Genomic DNA, 18,991 nt, shown 5'->3' on the forward strand with positions numbered 1-18,991 from the left:
ACCAAACTCTACAGAACTCCACATAATAGGGATCAAGAATGAGAACTCTCACACTCAATTAACACTGACTAGTATTGATCCCATAGAAAGGAAGAGAACGAGAACATTAATACTGCTCACTCCTCCTCCCCATGCAGCTAATCTAGAAAGATACCATGGTTGATGATATTGAATGCCAGTGAGACATCAAGAAGAACCTGGATGGCTACACTATCCCTATCATACTCATGCCAGAAATCATCCAAATGTCCAACCAATGTCATTTCCATCTAATGCCCAGGCTTGAATCCTGACCTAAAAGAGTCCAGTTAATCCAATTTACCTACCGAAGGTGTTGTTTGACCACCTTATTCACAACTTCCAAAAGAGAGATTGGATATTGGATGAAAACTATCCAATATGTTGGGGTTCAGCAATGGCTTCTTGAAGAGGGGGCAAACCAATGCCTCCTTAAGGGGCAGAACAATTCCCTCTCAAGGAAGAGTTCACCAGTGCTAGAATTTAACTCCATGTCATCCGCAGGCAGCCTTAGCTAGCCAGGAAGAACATGGATTTAATGAGCAGATGGTTGAATTCACATTCAGGAGGACTCTATTCAAACCATTCCCAGATAATAGGGAAAGATTCTGCTCTGTGCATCTCAACTGGACCTGTATCAAGACCGGTGAATACATTCAAGCAATTTTATCCAATAGAGGCTCTGCAAATTCAGCTGCATGACCTTGTAAACTTCCAAGTCTTTATCTAAAAGGGCTCAGGTCACACTAAACAGGGCTGCCAGGTGGTTATCTGCAGACATAATAAGAGTGAAGAAGTATTGCCATAGTTATATGTTTTTTAAAGTATATGGTGGGTATGCTGTGAAACAGTTGCATGAAGACTTGTTGGTATTTAATTTTAAAAAATTGTCAAATACAATACATTGTCAGCTGAGCTGAATTCAAGAACCTAGGGTTAGGGTTAGTATTTGAGTTTCAATTTCAAACATGAAATGTATTGGCTTCAAACATGTATGACATGACATGACAAATTGCTGAATTGGCATTTAATTTTAATTGCCTACATACCTCTATTTATTTGAAAATAAATGTGAGTGAACTACAGAACAGTTTTAAGTAATTGCTTTTGTAGTAACAATAGAATCACATTAGAATTCTACAGGTTTATGCTGTTGCCATGTGCACAATGCTGACTACATGTACAAACACAGATGCTCAATGGAGGAGGTTTAATGGGAGAAGATAGAAAAAGAATCTCCAAAACTTTTTAAATGCAGTGTTGTACTTAATTATTTTTTTCCTCAAAATACACATCCACTTTCTCTTTTTTGTTCTGTATAAGAAAATATATCCAAAATACAGTCCTATCACAGAGGAATTTCCATATTATAAAGTTATTTCCCATTATGGGCCTACATTGTACTAGACCAGGCCTGTTAAACTGGAGGCCCGCAGGCCGGATAGGTCACATGCAGACTATGCCCACCCCAGCTCCAGAAAGGCAAAAAACATGATACATCATGATCCGGCCCGTGACGGGATCGAATTTGACACCCGTGTACTAAACTATTACAAAATATCAGCAGTGAATCACTATTAAGGGTCCTGAACTAACCGTGCTGCATTTATTGTTTTTAAACAACCCTGTCTCTGAAGAGACCTTCAAGATTAGTCCTTACATCTGTTCATGGCAGGAATCCTCATACCATCCCATATAAATGGTTGTCACACATCTGAAAATCTAAGTTATGGAGCATCCAGAACTCAGGAGGCAGGCTATTCTGCTCGACTAGCTCTCTCAAAGATGGAAAAATTTCAAGTTTGGATCTCCCTCTGAAAAGTCTCCACTCAATGGCTGCTGTCTCATCCAGGGATACTACAGAGGATAAATCCACAACCAGTATACAACTGTTACTGTGTCTCCACTTAGCTTTTTATCTTTAGCATAAATGTACCCAGTTCTTAAACCATTCTTCACATAATTTAGCTTCCAAGTTGCTCATCCTCTTTATTGTGCTTCCGTGGACCACATTTTATTTTCTATAAAAAAAAATCAATGCTGCCAAGAACCATGGGACAAATTAGGAACATTATAAAAGGGGAAAAAACAAGAGATGTGTGCTTGAAATTCATGAAAAAAAAATTAAAAGATTGAAAGGATTCTGCTTGCTGGGGGTGACAAAGTGTGAAGAATTTAGGGAGAGAATTCCAACTAAGCTAAGTATGGATTCATAAATCTGGTATTTATTTTGAATCCATTTTTTTTTTCATAGTTTGCCTTTTAAATATTTTTTAACAGCCCTAACATCGAAGAAATAACACTAAAATATCCCTTGTTTGGATAAGTAAAAATATACTCAGGTTATATTTCATTAATATAGGGGTAAGTAATTCGCCCCTTTCTTTGATTACAAGTAATATGGGAAGTTATCTCTTTCAAGGTTTTAAAGTGGGATAGGAATAGGAAATTTCTGAGATTTAAAACTTCCATTTTCATTCTTGAAAATACCATAATCTATCCAAAATGCAAAAATTCAACCTCAAAAGTGTATAAATTATTTAAAATGGGGCATGGAAGGGTAAAAATTCAGTTTCTCTCTTGGTGGCCTCTGACTTCCAATTACATCTTCAATTGAGAAAAATGTGCTGCTGGAAATGAATTATTCTGGGAACTGCTAGCAATATGATCAGGATATTGCTTGTTACCCATGATTGCTAGCTGTGAATTGCATCTCTAGCTGATTTCTACCTAGATGTCCAGACAAGACTGAAGGATCATCATTTTCTAAATGGATTGTACAGATTGAGATTCTCTTTCAAAATTAACAGGATATTTCCAGTGCTGTATATTATTTAGGAGGAAACAGAGATAACCACATACGGGCAAAACTATAATAATGGAGCTTTACTTGAAGATACAGAATTGATAGCCAATTCTTTGTGACTAAGCGTATTCCATTTGAATAGGAAAAAAAAACATTTTTTATTGGAATCACTAAATAAATGAATAAAAACATTCACTAATACTATTAAAAATAGAGCTGTTGTTTTAACATTAGAAAGATTCATTAATATACTTAAATAGCCCAATGAAATCAATGTATCATCGAAGGATAACTCCATCTGTCCAAAACTTACCTGTTAGCAATTATATTAGAAAACAGACAAATGCTGATACTGTATCTGAATACAGGTAGTATTCAGGTAGTTAATATATACAGGTAGCTCTCCTTTAGCACTGCATTTAGCCACCATTCAGTCATGTAAATGATGAAAAAGTCACTTAACAACCAATCCTTGCATTTACTATTTTTGCAGGTCTGTAAAGCAAAAGAAAGCTGAAATAAGAACATAATAGTCATGGCTGCTTCCTCTAACAACTATGTTGAAGATCTCAATTGTAATCATTAAATTAGGACTAGCTGTAATTGAATAATTGTCTAAAACTTGCTATCACAGTTGTAGTTTTTGATTTACAACTGTTTGTTTAGTGGCTGTTCAAAGTTACAATGGCACTGAAAAAAGTGACTTACTATCAATAATCACACGACCATAGCAGCATCCCCATGGCCACATGGCCAAAATTGGAGCCCTTGGAGACAGGCATGTATTTACAATGATTGCAGCTTCCCGGGGCCATGTAATCACCGTTTGTGACCTTCCCAGCCAGCTTTCAACAAGCGAAGTCGATGAAGGAAGCTGGATTCACTTAACCATATGATTCACTTAACAGCTGCAGTAATTCACTTAACAACAAAAACAACAACAAAAGGTTATAAAATAGGGTGTGACTTACTTCACCACCACCTTGTTTTGGAACAAAAATTCTGGCCCCAATTATGGTTGTAAGTTGAGGACTACCTGTACTAAATTAAACTTGTTAGAAGAATGCTGTCAGGTTTTGCAATACTTGTAACTCCCACTCAAGACAACATCATGTTTTGTCACTAGGCAATGCATGCTTTATGTGATACCATATTCTGATATAACATGCAATCTTATTATTTAGCCATCCATAATCACATAATGATTAGAACAAAAAGTGGTTAAGTTGCAAAAGACATTAGACAACCCATGCCCTGTTGAGTCACAGAAGTACAGGTAGTCCTTAACTTACAACCACAATTGAGCCCAAAATTTATGTTGTTTAGTGAGAAATTTGTTGAGTTTTGCTCCATTTTATGACTTTTCTCACTACAGTTGTTAAGTGAATCACTGTTCTTAAATTAGTAACACAATTGTTAAGTGAATCTGGCTCTCCTGTTGACTTTGTCAGAAGGTCGCAAAAGGAGATCACATGACCCCAGGGCACTGCAATTGTCATACGAGTCAATTGTTAAGTATCCAGTGTAAATCACATGACCATGGGGATGCTGCTATGGCCATAAGTATGAAAAATTACCATAAGTCATTTTTTTCAGTGCTGTTGTAACTTCGAACTGTCACTAAATGAACTGTTGTAAGTTGAGGACTACCTGTATTTCTTTACCTAGACACACAACCAGAATGGGAGGGAGGACAAAGGAGTGGGAGCAAGAGCAATTTTTGACTTCCTGCTAGCTTCCCCATCTTGTTTCCTTGTGGGAATCTGGCAGGGAGCATCAGAAATATCCCTTCCCAGCAAACAGGTTAAGTGGTTGCTGCTGGATGGGGGAAGGAACGATGGATTGCAAGACTGGCTGGAAAATTGAAAATGAAGATCATGTGACTGCAGTAGCAGCCAGTAGTACTGAAGCAGTCACAACTTCCCCAAATTTCATTCTCTTGGGAATCATAGGTCCCAGATTTGGAGGCATACTATACTGTAATTTATCCTATTTGGGGTACCTTGGTTCAAAAGTTGTTGCCCTATGATGCACTGTTTCACTCAAAGGTCATGATGAGTTTTAGTAGCATATAGATTATAAGCATTCAGCAGTTATTTTTAGGTTAAGATCAATCCCAGGAACTTATTCAGCATCCAGCTTTTTGGTGTGTATGCTCATGACATGACATTTCTCCAGAAGCCAAAGAAATCCTATAATGATCTCTCCAGTGACTCAAATTTATAAAATAACTTGTAAACTAAAAGCCGATGCAGTGCTGCTTAAAAGTAAAGGTACAGCAATGAGGAGATTCAAGTTTAAGCTTCCTCGTCAACCACTGAAATTCATTGGATGACTCTGAGTTGCACTCAGCTCAGCTTTTTTTTGCTGTGCCATCAGTCAGCATTGATTCTTGGCAACTGCCTACGTAGCCAGTCCCTGCAGTGTGTCCCAAGGTCACCCAACTGGCTTCATGTCCAAGACAGAACTAGAAGTTTCCCAGTTTTTAGCCTAACATCTTAACCACACCAAACTGGCTCACTCAGCTCAGCCTATCTCACATGAATGATTAATTAATGTACTGACTAATAAAATTATGAAGCTGAGATTGGATTTGCTAATTGTTTGGAATATCTGGGAATTCCTTCAGTCAGAAATAGCAACTAATAGAAACCAAATGGAGTGTATTACTATTTTTTGGTAACAACAATTGCTTTTGACGGAATGATTTTGAAGAAATATTTCACAAAGGAACTTTAGGTTGGTTCCCATCTCTATTTCCCAGTAATACAGGTAGTCTTCAATTTACGACCACAATTAGACCCAAAATTTCTGTTGCTAAGTGAAGCATTTGTTAAGTGTGTTTTGCCCCATTGTACGACTTTTCTCGACACAGTTGTTAAGTCACTCACTGCAGTTGGTAAGTTAGTAACACAGTTGTTAAGTGAATCTAGGTTCCCCATTGACTTTGCTTGTAAGGTTGCAAAAGGTGATCACATGACCCCTGGACACTGCAACCATCATAAATAGGAGTCAATTGCCAAGCATCTGAATTTTGATCATGTGACCATGGGGATACTGCAATGGTCGTGTGAAGAACGGTCATGTCACTTTTTTCAGTAATGTTGTAACTGAACAGTTACTAAATGAACTGTTGTAAGTTGAGGACTACCTATATATAGAAAAGTAAAAATTATTAGGCCAAACAATTAACACCAAGCTCTGAAAAAATCTGCAAGACAAATTCAAATTTGCTTCAATACACACACAAACCCATTTAATATATATTTCTGATTATGTCCCGTTTACTTTTATTGTTCATTTTGTATCAAGCCTGGAACCTTTATTTTCATTTTTCAAATAAAAATAAATAAATGCCATTTATCTTATTCTAGTGTTGACTAAAATGTATAACATGAATAAGTGCATTAATTAGCAAAGGACATCACAACTATTCTGTAAAAAAAATAATGAATAATCTACATGGGATATTTCTAAAACTGTTGATGCTTTATCAATCTTCACCTGAACTCCAATAATGTATTTAATAGGCTATATCTTTATCTAAAATTATACAAGAATGTCCCTTAAATATCAGCAAATTATTAACTCTATTATGGATTTATTTTTATATAGGATACAATTTTTAAAGTCAAAATAGACTGGTGAAATTGAATTCAAAATTGACTACATTTGAATGTTGTCATTTGAAATTATTGCTGGTGAGCAAGAGATTACTGAGTATTTCAGGACCTTTTTAGTATCAGCAGTATTTTGCATATAGAGGTATTTGGTTCTCCACAATAAGTCACCTGATAGCTAGTAAATAAATTTTTGGTTTTCAACCTACACATTCCACAAGCTAAGGCCAAATCACCATATGTAACACAATAATGTTGAGAGTGGGATTTTCGTTAAGATCCTATCAAGTTATTAAAAATAAATTCAAGATTAGGGTTTCCTAAATCTCCAGATCACTTCCAAGAGACTAAATCCAGCCACATGCTTCATCTGGACATAAGAAGCCATTAAGCACAACATATATATAAATTCCAATATTAACATTATTATTGAACACTAGGCAGAAATTTTTCAACAGTCTACTGATAAAACGAATAGTGAGCTATGATTCGGCTCAACAGAATCGAGGTGGCACAGTGGTTAGAGCGCAGTACTGCAGCTACTTCAGCTGACTGCTAGTTCAGATCAGCAGATCAAATCTCACCGGCTCAAGGTTGATTCAGCCTTCCATCCTTCCGAGGTGGGTAAAATGAGGACCCAGATTGTTGGGGGCAATATGCTATTTAGTATACTGTCTTTGGTGTAAGCTGCCCAGAGTCCTTGGAGTGGGCGGCATAGAAATATGAATGAATGAATGAATGAATGAATGAATGAATGAATGAATGAATGAATGAATGGATAGCTATAATGATTAATGGCTAGAACTGCATGTCAGATAGTTCCCCAATGTTCCATGCTAGAACCAGGAAAATGTGTAGTTATTCAATTTTGGGACTGGGATCAGGTTTAAACCCTCTCTTAAAGGTCCTATACCAGTATTAACACGCCACTCACTTGGAGGCTAACTAGCTTTATTTAGCTGGACTCTGGCACACAATGAGTTCTAGCAGCAGCAAAACAGCAAAATGCAAAGATGCAAAGTCAGGACTATGAGCTTCTGCCTCCCAGTGTTTTATTTAGGCGAGCCATGCCCTTCCGCCGGCGCTGGCCTCACCCCGTTGTCAGCTATACATTGGCCTGGCCGGAGGGGATGCTCCCCAGATGTTCCTTGACCCGGAACAGCTGGTCATCGCCAGGAGCTCCAAATCCTGGCAGGCTGCTTGCCTCGCGTCACCATGCCTACCAGCTACACAGCTGATCCCCGGCTCGCCCTCCATCAACCAGCTGGTCCCCAGCAGTCGTTTGCAGGCCGCCGCCACAGCCTCTCCTGCACCCATCACCAGTGCTCCATCACTGCAGTTTCCAGCTCTCCAACACCCCCATCACCAATGCTCTGTCCCGCCCCGGTATGGCAAACCCCAGGCTTCAGGATTTGACACCCTCACTTAACTATAGAGCTAACTGGATACTTTAGACTAATCACACATTTTCTTAAGCCCATCTCACTTCACCCTGGTTGCTGTTCTGAGAATAAACCTAGGTGAGACCAACCTTTATGTGAGCCATCTTTCATCACGGGATTAAAGATTCTGCAACATACTGTAACAATAACATAAACCAATACCCCAATGATATGAGCCAAGGAAACCCACATTCAGGATCAGAATAACCTATACACAGAATTTGTTAATTTGTACACCATATATTTCAACAAAGAGAATGACAATATCAGGACATGAGGCTGGTGCTATATGGCTAGGATAGGAAGATCGAGAAATAGTGGCTCCTACAAAGTCTTCAATCAAATTGGAGATCTTTGAACCCATGAAAATTTGGAATGTACCTTTAAAACAGCCAAGATTCCCTGTAAATCCACTTTTGGGATATAACTTCCACATATGAAAACAAGAATTAGAACCTTGCAGCTTACAAATGCATCACCATTTCAGCATGTTCATGAAATGATTCAAGTATTCAGTGATTTTTTTTTTCACCTTTTTATTATACACAAGATGCAAATAACAGCAAGTTTTCTACTGAGGGGGCTGACCACGACCACGTCCAAATCCACCTCTCTGTAAATTAAAAAGAAAACATTGCAAGTTTGTTCCACAATTACCTCATGAGTCAAAGAAAAAGACAGAACTTAAAAATAAATAAAGTAGGAACATTAAAGTACGGTAGTGATGCCATCATTCAAGCTATAGGGCAGCGATGGCGAATCTATGGCATGCATGCTGGAAGTGGCATGCAGAGCCATCTTTCTGGGCATGCCAGCTGTCACCCGTTGCTCTTCCGGGTTCTGGTGCACACATGCAAGCCAGCCAGCTGGTCTTCGCGCATGCAGGAGTGCCGGAAACCAGAATAGCAGTTCCCTGGCATGCATGCGTGCACCAGGAAGCTGAGCTTCCTGTTCCCAGCATACACGTGTGCGCCAGGGAGCTGCTCTTTTGGTTTCCAGCGCACGCATGCTCCCATTTTGGCACTCAGTGCCAAAAAGGTTCCCCATATAGGGCATTTGGACAAAAAGATTCTTAAGTTAATACCCCAAGTAGAAAAACTAAAGGACAGGAGCAAAAGATAAGGTCATGGTGCAACCTGGTCAATAACTGGCTAAATCAGGGGTGGGCAACTCTGGCCCTTTTACAACCTGTGGACTTCAACTCCCAGAATTCCTGAGACAGCCAAGCTGTGTAGCCCTCATATTATGCTTGGGAAAAGAAGGCAATTAAAGAGAACCAAAGCTCAAAAATAAAAAAGAAGCAATTCTTTATTAGTAAATATTTTCTCTATTTAGTTGCCATTATTTGTATGATGAATGAAGCTCCCTAGGTGTACCACATTATTACTGCTGAAACAAGCAAGACACTCATAAACAGTATTTTACACTTACTGGCAATTAATATTTGGATCTATACATTTCTACTTGTACAGATGGTAATCTAAATTCTATTAAACCAAACAGTAACATTTTTCATACTATGAGATGTTTCCTCTACAAAGATGAACACAACTACATTCTCATGATTAATGCTTGATGGGATTTTGCATTACCTAGTCATCGTGGCATGCTGTTCTTTCACTTTTATATTTAAACTGCAGCATATTTTTAGCATGCATTAAACACAGTAAAATACGTCATACTTACAAATTGAAATTCAGTAGCTGACCCGGCACCAGCTTCTGCCTTTTTGTCTGCACCAGCTGATAGCAAAAAAAAAAATTAAGGTAAGAATCCCATATATGAAGATTTCTATTGCATGTAGATGTGCCTAAAATTTATTAGGATACTAGAAGTCCAGGTACAACTTATAGTCAGTTATGCAATTTTATTGCTGAAGTCAGTGCATGTTCTTACCCTAGCAAGCATTCCTTTCCCTGTTTGTTAAGAACAAAGCTTGGCTGAAAACTGTTTTCCACAATAACACTGTCCTTCTAAGCTCAAAGTATTTCCAAAGCACAACAGAACTGAAAGGACAATTCTTCCTTTTGCAAAAGTTCATGGCCAGTGCTACAGAACATGAGAACAATGGCAAAAGCTAGTTAACTCTTCAGTTCAGCAATAAAGTTAATACTTACGAGGAGCTGCGCTTCTTCTATAGGTATCCCTATCAGCTTCTCCTCGTGTAAGACGAGCAGGACGTTCACCCTCTAAACCTAAAAAAATAAAAATGAAACCTCTCAGTTTAGTCTGAAGGTGCAAAATTATCAGAATCAGATTAATAGAGTTGGAAGGGACCTTGTAGGTCATCTAGTCCAACCCCTGCCCAAGCAAATGGCAGTCCAGAAATGGTGTAGGGTCTTCCTGCTTGGGTGGGGGGTTGGTTGAATTAATATTCAGCTAGTATTTACAATGACACCAGATTCATTACTTTTGCAAATAAATAGATTTAAAAAGATTTGATAATATCAATTGTTTGGTAAAAGCCAAATTAATCAGAGTTAGATGCAAATATTTTATCTACATCTTCCATAGAAAAGATATATTTATGATTCACTGGAACCAAGTGCAAATATAATGATTCTAGGCAGTTTTTTTCTCCTCACATCAACCTTGTTGATTATTATTTTAAGTTGCCAAAACCTATTCATTTCAGCTTTCTCCTATACTGCCCATCCACTGTGATTCAGCATTCTAAAAGCCAATCCTGTCAATCTAATTGGATAAATTATCCATCATAATGCCACCTATAGTAATAAATTCAAACTGTATCTATAGTTCACTCTGAATTAAATGAGAAATACATCCAAATCTAATTAATACAATCATATGCCGGTACCTAAACATTGCAAACAGGATTAACTGAATTAGTCACCATGTCCCATCAGGACCAAAATTCTATCTTCAATAGCGAAGTGCTGTACAGGCAGATCTCGATTTACAACAGTTCATTTAGTGACCACTGAAAGTTACAACGGCACCAAAAAGAGATGGCATGCCCATTTTTCACACTTTATTGACTATTGCAGCAATCCCATGGCCACATGACCAAAATTTGGAGTGACTCATATTTATAATGGTTGTAGTGTCCCAGGGTCATGTGATCACCTTTTGCAACCTTCTGACAAGCAAAGTTACTGGGGAAGATTCACTTAACAACTGTATTACTAACTTAACAACTACAGTGATTCACTTAACAATGGTGGCAAGAAAGGTTGTAAAAAGGGGCAAAATTCACTTAACAAATGTCTTACTTAGCAACAGAAATATTGGGGTCATAAGTCGAGGACTATCTATACTTCAAATACAAAGTCCAAAAGTGCTTCAGGGTGGGAATAGGCATGCACGCCACCCAGCAATACTTCCTTAAAAAAGTGGTATCATTCCTGGGTTAACACAGTAGGAAAATACATATTCAATTAAGGTACATTCATATGAATTCTGAAACAGCTTGTGGCACACTATCAGTATCTTCTTAATTCAATAGTGTATCTTCCTGGGATAGGCTAATCATAAACCTCGGAAGATACAGCTTCCTTCCAAGAGGTGCCATAGATGCACAGGGCAAATGTCATTCCAAGACATTTTTGGGGCTTCAAATCTGAAGTAAAGCGTATCTCGTTTCTAATTGAAAAGTGAATGATTTCAAATTTGTCACTTTTTATAACTATTAACTTTTAACAAGTCAATGAAAACTACTGCCCATTTCATAATCATGTATTTTTACTGTCACAGACACAATAACAAAATCCCCTTTTCAATTTAAATTATTTCTTTACAACAAGAGATAGAACTACTTTCATTTCACCTAGCAACCTAACCCATTCTAGAGCTATAATTCAGTTGAAAGCGAGATTACTTAAAACAAGTGGCTATAATACAAAAACCTGGAAAAAAATTATAGGCACTGTACTCTGTTCACAATTGTTAATAGTTCATGAGTCTTTTGAAACTGAAGCAGTACACAATTGAAATAGGATAGACAAACACTTAGCTACCTGCCCTAAAACTTTAATTGAATACTAAGTATCACTGATATACACATATTTTACATTTTAAAAAATACTGTTTATGTATGTTGTTAGAATTAATGATCATGGACAATTCTCTGAGAAAGTGAATTTTAGTATATTTCCCTAATGAACTAATTTCAATAAAATTAAGAGCCACCGAATACAAGCCACCGGTGTCAATGTATGTGAACATAATCAAAACTAGAAACAATCTTGACAAGAGAGCATTATACTAGTGCAATAAACATGTGCTACTTTCTTTCTAAAGCAAAGATTAGCACTATGATCAACATCAACAAGTTTGAGACTACAGGTAGTCCTCATGTAGCAACTGCAATTGGTTCCTGCAAAAGGTTCATTAAAAAAATTGTGTGGGGGGGTAAAGTGGGGGGGGACAACATTGCATGAAATTGTACAGAAATGCATAAATCCAATACACTTATAACCTCCCTGCTTTCTTATGGTATCATACTCTCTTTACTGAATGTGTAGTGTAAGCACTTAGTATTTTGTTTTAGAAATAGATCTCAAGGATCATTTAAATTTTTGTCAACTATTTTACAACTTAATGCATTAAAGAATATTTTAAATTAATGATTTGTTATTATATGCTTTGAACATGCATAGTTAAGTAAAATTAAAGAACCCTTCCAAAATATTTTTCATGTCAATAAATACCAAATCCAGAAAAGCAATCAAAATTTCACTAATAAATCAAAACTTATCAAAGTGAAATTCTAAATTTCCAAAGCAAAACTCACCTTTGGGCCTGGGCCTGCCTGTTTCAGGACGGCTACGGCGCAAAGTGGCAGGCACAATTTCAGGTGGAAGGTGGAGATAATCCCGCAGGTACTGGATGCCCTCATTGGTCAAATACCAATAAAAATGCCTCCAGGCAAACTGTTCCTTCACATAGCCACGAGATTTCAGGGACTAGGGAGACACACCAATTATTTGTTACAGAAAAGAATGATGTTTTAAAGACATAATTAAAGCCAACAAGATTTCTGTCCTGAACTGTTCAATTATGCTTCTATACATCCTGTAAAATTATAAACAGGTAATACTGTTCTTTCTTCTCTCTATATTTAAGAATTAGAAAAATACTGCTACTTCACGAAGTGCAACTTTTTCAAACCTAAGGTCTGCTCTTAATCCCAACCAGAGCTAACAACAGAAAAGAGTATAATGTTTGCATTTTTAAAATCCTACTTCAAAAGTTTTCTCATGATCAGTTTGCCATGGAAGATTAAGACAGCATTGTACTTCCTGGAATTATTTCTACAAGGCTACTTAAATATAAAAGCAATGCCCGATTATTAATTTTTCTTTCTTAAAATGAAAGATTTAGACTAAATGCCTGTGGCAATGATAGGTATCCATGGGTATTTACTGGAGGATGGTTGAGGACATGAACTTATGCATACCTTCGTACACAAACAATGCTATACTGGTGGCTGAAAACCCAGCCAAGGTAGACTATACAATGCAAGAAGGCCTAAATATATTGAAGAACACAATAGATGTGTCTGACCTGGAAAATTAAACAAGTTCAAATTATACATAAATGGCAATATGTAGAGCAAAAAGATAAATCTGTATACTTAGTAGAATGTTTTAAGCAGGAAAATAGGAGAAATTTCAAGGAACTAGCATTGGCAGAAAAATGGTTGGCAATAGTCTGCAGCAAGGAATGTTTGTCCAAAAAAGTGAAAATGGCTACATGTAAGAGTATAATTGTGCCCACTTTGCTATATAGAAGGAAGAACTAGTTAAGTATGTCCGAAAAAATATAAATAAATTGAATTAAGATGTATGTGTGGTAAAACAAGACAAGATAGGATCAAGAATGAATGAGTGCTGAATGAATGATCAATACAAAAGTGAATTAGCAGTGCAAAATAAATATATTGCATTGGTTTGGCCATAAAGAGAATGAAAACAGCAAAACAAATATTAAGACAGAGTGATTATAATTGATAGCAATGGAAAGGCTATCATTATGAAACTTATGAGCTACTCCAAAACAGTTTAAAGAGCAAAAGAGAATATATGTAGCACTGTATGGCCATGGTGGAAACGAGGGGTGTGCAAGGACAGAAAGGTTTGGAGAAGTATATTGAAAAGTGTTAATGAAAACTAACCAATTGTGCCACCAAGGCAATTCAAAGATCAGTTTAACTTACTAGGTATAAGCATTTACCTGCATTGCTTTCATGACATGGAGGTTGGGCACATTTTTGTCTGCAAGTTCTGGATGCTTAGGCATATGGACATCCTTCTTGGCTACCATTACACCCTCCTTAAAAAGGAGTTCATAGATTGCAATGCGATTTTTTTTAGGCATCAACATCTGTGGGAAATATAGATTTTGTTGTCAACTGCAGTCTCTCTTCCAGTTCAAAGTAGCACTAGTTGTCAAGAAACACTACACAAGTTAATACATTAGTTTATTGCTGTGCCAAAAACCTAAAAAGTAAACTATACACTTGTGTATCCCAACCACTACAAAGTTAAAGAAACTTCAAAAGACCCCTCAGGTTAGCTCATGATTATATTTGTCCACTGGCCAGTATAATCTGCTGTGACTGGAGTGATCTCAGGAAGACCCCCACACACACACTTATCATGTCCCATGTTTTAACCGGAAGGAGATATAATTAATCTCAAATCACCAACACTGAGACATAATATTTATTTCTCAAAAATAGCAGTAACTAGAGGATGGGACGTGGATGAAAGTTTCAATGAAACTAGAAATGCTTGGTAGTTTGTATTCACATGCATCTTTTATTAAATTCTAGCATACACTTGCATAGGGATCAATTCTCTTTATAGCTGGCCTCTAGTGAAGGCTTCATCTTTATTCATAACTTTTAACCATTCGGGGGGGGGGAACCCTCCATGCAAACAGGACTACACAAACTGCAGATAGGCCTACAGTACCGAACAGTTGTTCAAAAAAAAAAAAAAAAAGAAGTTGCGATGCAGGGAACGAAATGTATTGCTAGAGCCCCACAAACGTTCCCACGTTCTCTCTTTAGAAGACACGGCCTGGATTACTAAACTGCCCGCCTTCCAAACGGCGCATCCCAATTCCACCTTCCTTTCCCGAGCCTCGATTCTCCCCGGCCAAATCGAGTTCAATGAACATAAACAACAGAGTGCCCAAGGGCGCCAAGGAGGGGTACCGGACACTGCAAACGTAGGATGCGGACGATGCCCGGAGGATAGACTAATAAGAGCCAGGCCTTACCGTGGCGGCACTCTCAGGACGAAAGCTGGAAAAGAAAGAGCATGCGCAATGCGATCTCTTCCTGCCTCGGAAGGACCCTTGGAGTTAAGGAGTTGGCTAGTTTACTGCCTTTCGGCAAAGCTTCTAGTACTGTAATCGTCTATCTAACAAGAGCGTCGAAATTAGCTATCCTTCAGAATCTTTTCTTTCATTTTGATTAATTGTTTAAACTCATTTTATTTTACTTTGTTTTGTTACTTAAATACTAGTAATATATACAATGAGGGATGAATTTGCTATTGATGCTGTGCATAGCCAGCTTTACATAAATGGTACATTTTGCTACATTACATGTTTCTCTTTCTTTGTACACTGTTGCTTTGTGCAGGACTACCCATATTTCTTACCCAATGGTAGTGAGACACATATTGTTTCTGACAATTGGAGGAAATATATAGCCATAATTGATAAATTGAGTTAACACAGTTTGATTTCCTGGGCTTAACTCAAAACATGACGGGTTTGAGAAGACCATAAACAATTTTAATAGTATTGGCTTTGGGCTTTTTCCAATGGATGAGCTCTGTGTCATGGCCCTCATCAACTGTTCTATTTAGAATAAAACCATATCTGCATCTGCATAATATTTCAGGTTAAAATAAGGTTGGCTAGTTTGTATTTGAGCATGTATAATAGATAACCAAGAAAAACAAAGGGTCATAGAATAAATTGTTTCAAAGTTCTCCCTTGAGACATAAATGACCAGACTCAAATAATCAAATTTTGGATACATTATGCAAAAACCTGATCCCTTGTGAAATCCATAATGCTGGGAAAGAAGAAAGGAAAGAGAAGAAGTGAACAATTTGATTGTACATAATTAATGTCATACCCATGTCCAACATGAATTTTTATCTAATACTATAAATCAGGGGTGTCAAACTCGCGGCGTCACGTGATGTATCAGGACTTTTTTCCCCTTCACTAAACTGGGCAGGGGCAGGGCCACCACATGACACATCTGGCCCGCGGGCTGCGAATTTTAATATCTTATAGCAATATCCACAGTGGGAGAAATGGGAGGTCAGGAAATCAAGATGACAATTGTATTAACAATAGCACTTAGACTTCTATACCATTTTACAGCCCTCTCTAAGTGGTTTACAGAATTAGCATATTGCCCCCAACAATCTGGGTCCTCATTTTACTGATCTCAAAAGGATGGAAGGCTGAACTGGTGAATTCTCACCGGTTCAACCTTGAACCGGTGAGAATCGAACTGCCAAACTGCTGACAGCTGGCAGTCAGCAGAATTAGCCTACAATACTGCATTCCAACCACTATGCCACCATGGCTAATGGTGCAATTAAAGCACCAACCAGCATATCTGTATATGCTAGACAAAAGGATGGGGCTTTGATTTAATCTTTGCATTCATTGTCTTGACTTTTTTGACACACATGCGCGTGTGCACACGCACACACACTGAAAGAGGGAGAGGAAATTCCCCTCGTCTTATACAAGGTTACCAGGTTTGGGCTGCAAAACCCAAGGTTATATAAATTATAATCCTCACTTCTATCTATTCATATTTTGGCAACCCAGATCCAATATACTAGCCTATCCCATAATAGAATCAGTATATAGTACAGCTGTGTACAAATCCTTTGTCATCAGAAATAGTGAAAAATCTGTTCTCCGCTCATTAGGAGCAGAGCTAGCAATGGAAGCCATCTCATTCCCAATTTAACACCAGGCCTTTTCTGTAAATCAAGACTAGCACCCCTTTCAAAAGATTACTAAACCCAAATATATAAGAATCCTGCGTAATGCCTGGTCAAGTATTATGTGAGTAGTTATGGAAACCAGATCTTAGCAGCAGTCCAAGCCAACATGATCATGGAGGACAGTACCCAGTGATTGGATGTGAGAGGTTTGCCTGCAACAGCCTAAAAACCCAGTAGCATAAGAGATCCCCAGTCCTTAATCATGTTGCCACTGACTTCCTAAATGAGGCATCATCACAGATTGTTCAGAAAGCATGGTTTATTTCAGAAAAAGATGGAAACCCAAACTTTAAAACTAGATAGCTACAACAGTACAACAGTAGAGTGGGTATGTGTGGAAGCCAATATCATGAAGATGCATCATGTAAAAACTGTGAGTAATCTTCATGCCATGGTTAATTAAATTTGAAGAGGAGCCCAATGGTTGGATGAATCTACAGAAGTTAAAACCCTAAGGAGACAACCTGCACCAATAATAAGACAGTTCTCTCTGGCTTGAAGACCCAACACAAAACAGAAATAGGTAACTTAATTTGGAGAAGGAAAAAGCAGAACAAACAATCGTTCCTGAAAAAACAAGTTATGCTATTATACTAAAAGTGGAAACCCTTCCTGAAGAGAATTGATTTGGTGATTTTACAACCTTTTTTTTTGTAAAGTTGTAAAGCAAATGCTGTGATTGTTAAGTATTTGGATGAATCCATTTCCCCAATAGGGAATTTTTTTTTGCTGGAAATTGGAAATGCATGTCAGAAACTGGCAAAAATGCCAAAAATCAGAATTATGTGACTGTGGAACGCTGTAAATAGCTGTAAATGCAAGCCAGCTGCCAAGTGCTCAAAATGCAGTGACTGATCGTGGATTTGTGAGGCCATTAGAACTTTGAAAACAGATCATAAGTAGCTCTGGGGAGGTCCATTGTAACTTTCACAGGACACTAAGCAACCAGTCATTAAGCAAGGTCTACCCATATTTTTCTTTCTTCCTTCTGCAGCAAGTTTTTATAAAATATCATACATTAAGAAGACCACTGGAGGGCAGCATGCTTCCTAAAATAATATTTTAGATGCTAGCGCTTCTCACTAGGAATGGCCTGAAAATTCTTGAAAGGCAATTCTGAAACAAAATATATGATCTCTTTCAGTTACCCTACACAGTTTTGTGTCTTGCTAGTTTCACTGGGCAAAAGTGGTTGGAAGGACGGTGTGTTCTTTGAAAATGATTTGGTGGCTCCCATCTCTGATAACAACTCTAGCTTACTTTCCTGATTGACTAGGCATTCTGACTTTTGTGGGAGAGTTGTTCTGCAATATTAGATCTACTGCCTATTAGGAGCCTCAGCTCCCACATTTCCTTGCTTTCACTGCTGAAACATATGACATCTTGTGGATACCGATCACTGTATGAGTCCTAATTAAGAACATTCTTGTTTTTTAGAAAGTAAACATTCTGGATCTTTAGATTTTGATTTCAGAGTTAATAGTGAGTATTTCTGCTTACTCAAGCAGAAGTATTTCTGCTTATTCAATAGTGAGTATTGTTAATTGGCCTTCTTGCTATCTATCTCAAGAACTACAACATAAATATTACATTGTCTACTATTATTTGTCACATTTCTATACTGCCTATCTCACCTAAGTGACTCTGGGTGGTTTAGAATAAAGACATCAAAAGTGGTATAAAAGCATAAATAAAAACAAAGATAAAACAGAGTTAAGAACAAGATAAAATTAAAACTAAAGTGTTGTGGGAAGCTCCCCCTCCTAGAAGAATGAAATATTTTGAGGAATACTAAAAGGTAGAATATTATATTTTCCTAAATGAGAAATTGAGAAATGTGTTTTTTAGAGGCAGGAAGCAGTCCCCAAGTCTTTCTTAATAGCCCACAGCAGATGCTAGCGCTTAAGAGATAAAGAAGAAACCAACTATCTAGATGGCTCTATTCATAAGCAAAGCAAATACTGTAGGCAGAAATCCATTCAAACCTGGATATTTCAAAACTGCTTGCAGCAAAGTTTGACAGCTAACAAAAGCAGAATGATAGGATTAGAAGCAGCCCCTCACCCAAGATCCAACCCAAGGATGAAAGTC

General features: G+C 37.6%; 1 protein-coding gene across 1 annotated transcript; it reads right to left on the reverse strand.

Annotated features, from left to right (window-relative positions):
• Window positions 1-2,957: 2,957 nt before the first annotated feature.
• Window positions 2,958-15,217, reverse strand: RPS10 (ribosomal protein S10). Its single transcript, XM_070941497.1, has 7 exons — window positions 15,135-15,217; window positions 14,082-14,231; window positions 12,640-12,811; window positions 10,004-10,081; window positions 9,573-9,628; window positions 8,419-8,499; window positions 2,958-3,319 (listed from the first exon to the last, which is right to left on the reverse strand). Exons 2-6 carry the CDS (start codon window positions 14,229-14,231, stop codon window positions 8,458-8,460), a joined length of 498 nt encoding a protein of 165 aa, XP_070797598.1. The 5' UTR covers window positions 15,135-15,217; the 3' UTR covers window positions 2,958-3,319; window positions 8,419-8,457.
• Window positions 15,218-18,991: the final 3,774 nt, after the last annotated feature.

Source organism: Pituophis catenifer, unplaced genomic scaffold (genome assembly GCF_029215685.1).
Source record: "Pituophis catenifer annectens isolate HBS135680 unplaced genomic scaffold, rPitCat1.0.hap2 SCAF_3, whole genome shotgun sequence".
Lineage (NCBI taxonomy): Eukaryota > Metazoa > Chordata > Lepidosauria > Squamata > Colubridae > Pituophis > Pituophis catenifer.

What these genes read in the sequence shown, in the direction of transcription:
- RPS10 (XM_070941497.1), bottom strand. Translation starts at nt 14,231, where the DNA reads ATGTTGATGCCTAAAAAAAATCGCATTGCAATCTATGAACTCCTTTTT. An exon ending in ATGTCATGAAAGCAATGCAG is followed by an intron (nt 12,812 to 14,081) that starts GTAAATGCTTAT and finishes GTGTCTCCCTAG; the next exon opens with TCCCTGAAATCTCGTGGCTA. An exon ending in CAGCTACTGAATTTCAATTT is followed by an intron (nt 8,500 to 9,572) that starts GTAAGTATGACG and finishes TTTAATTTACAG; the next exon opens with AGAGGTGGATTTGGACGTGG.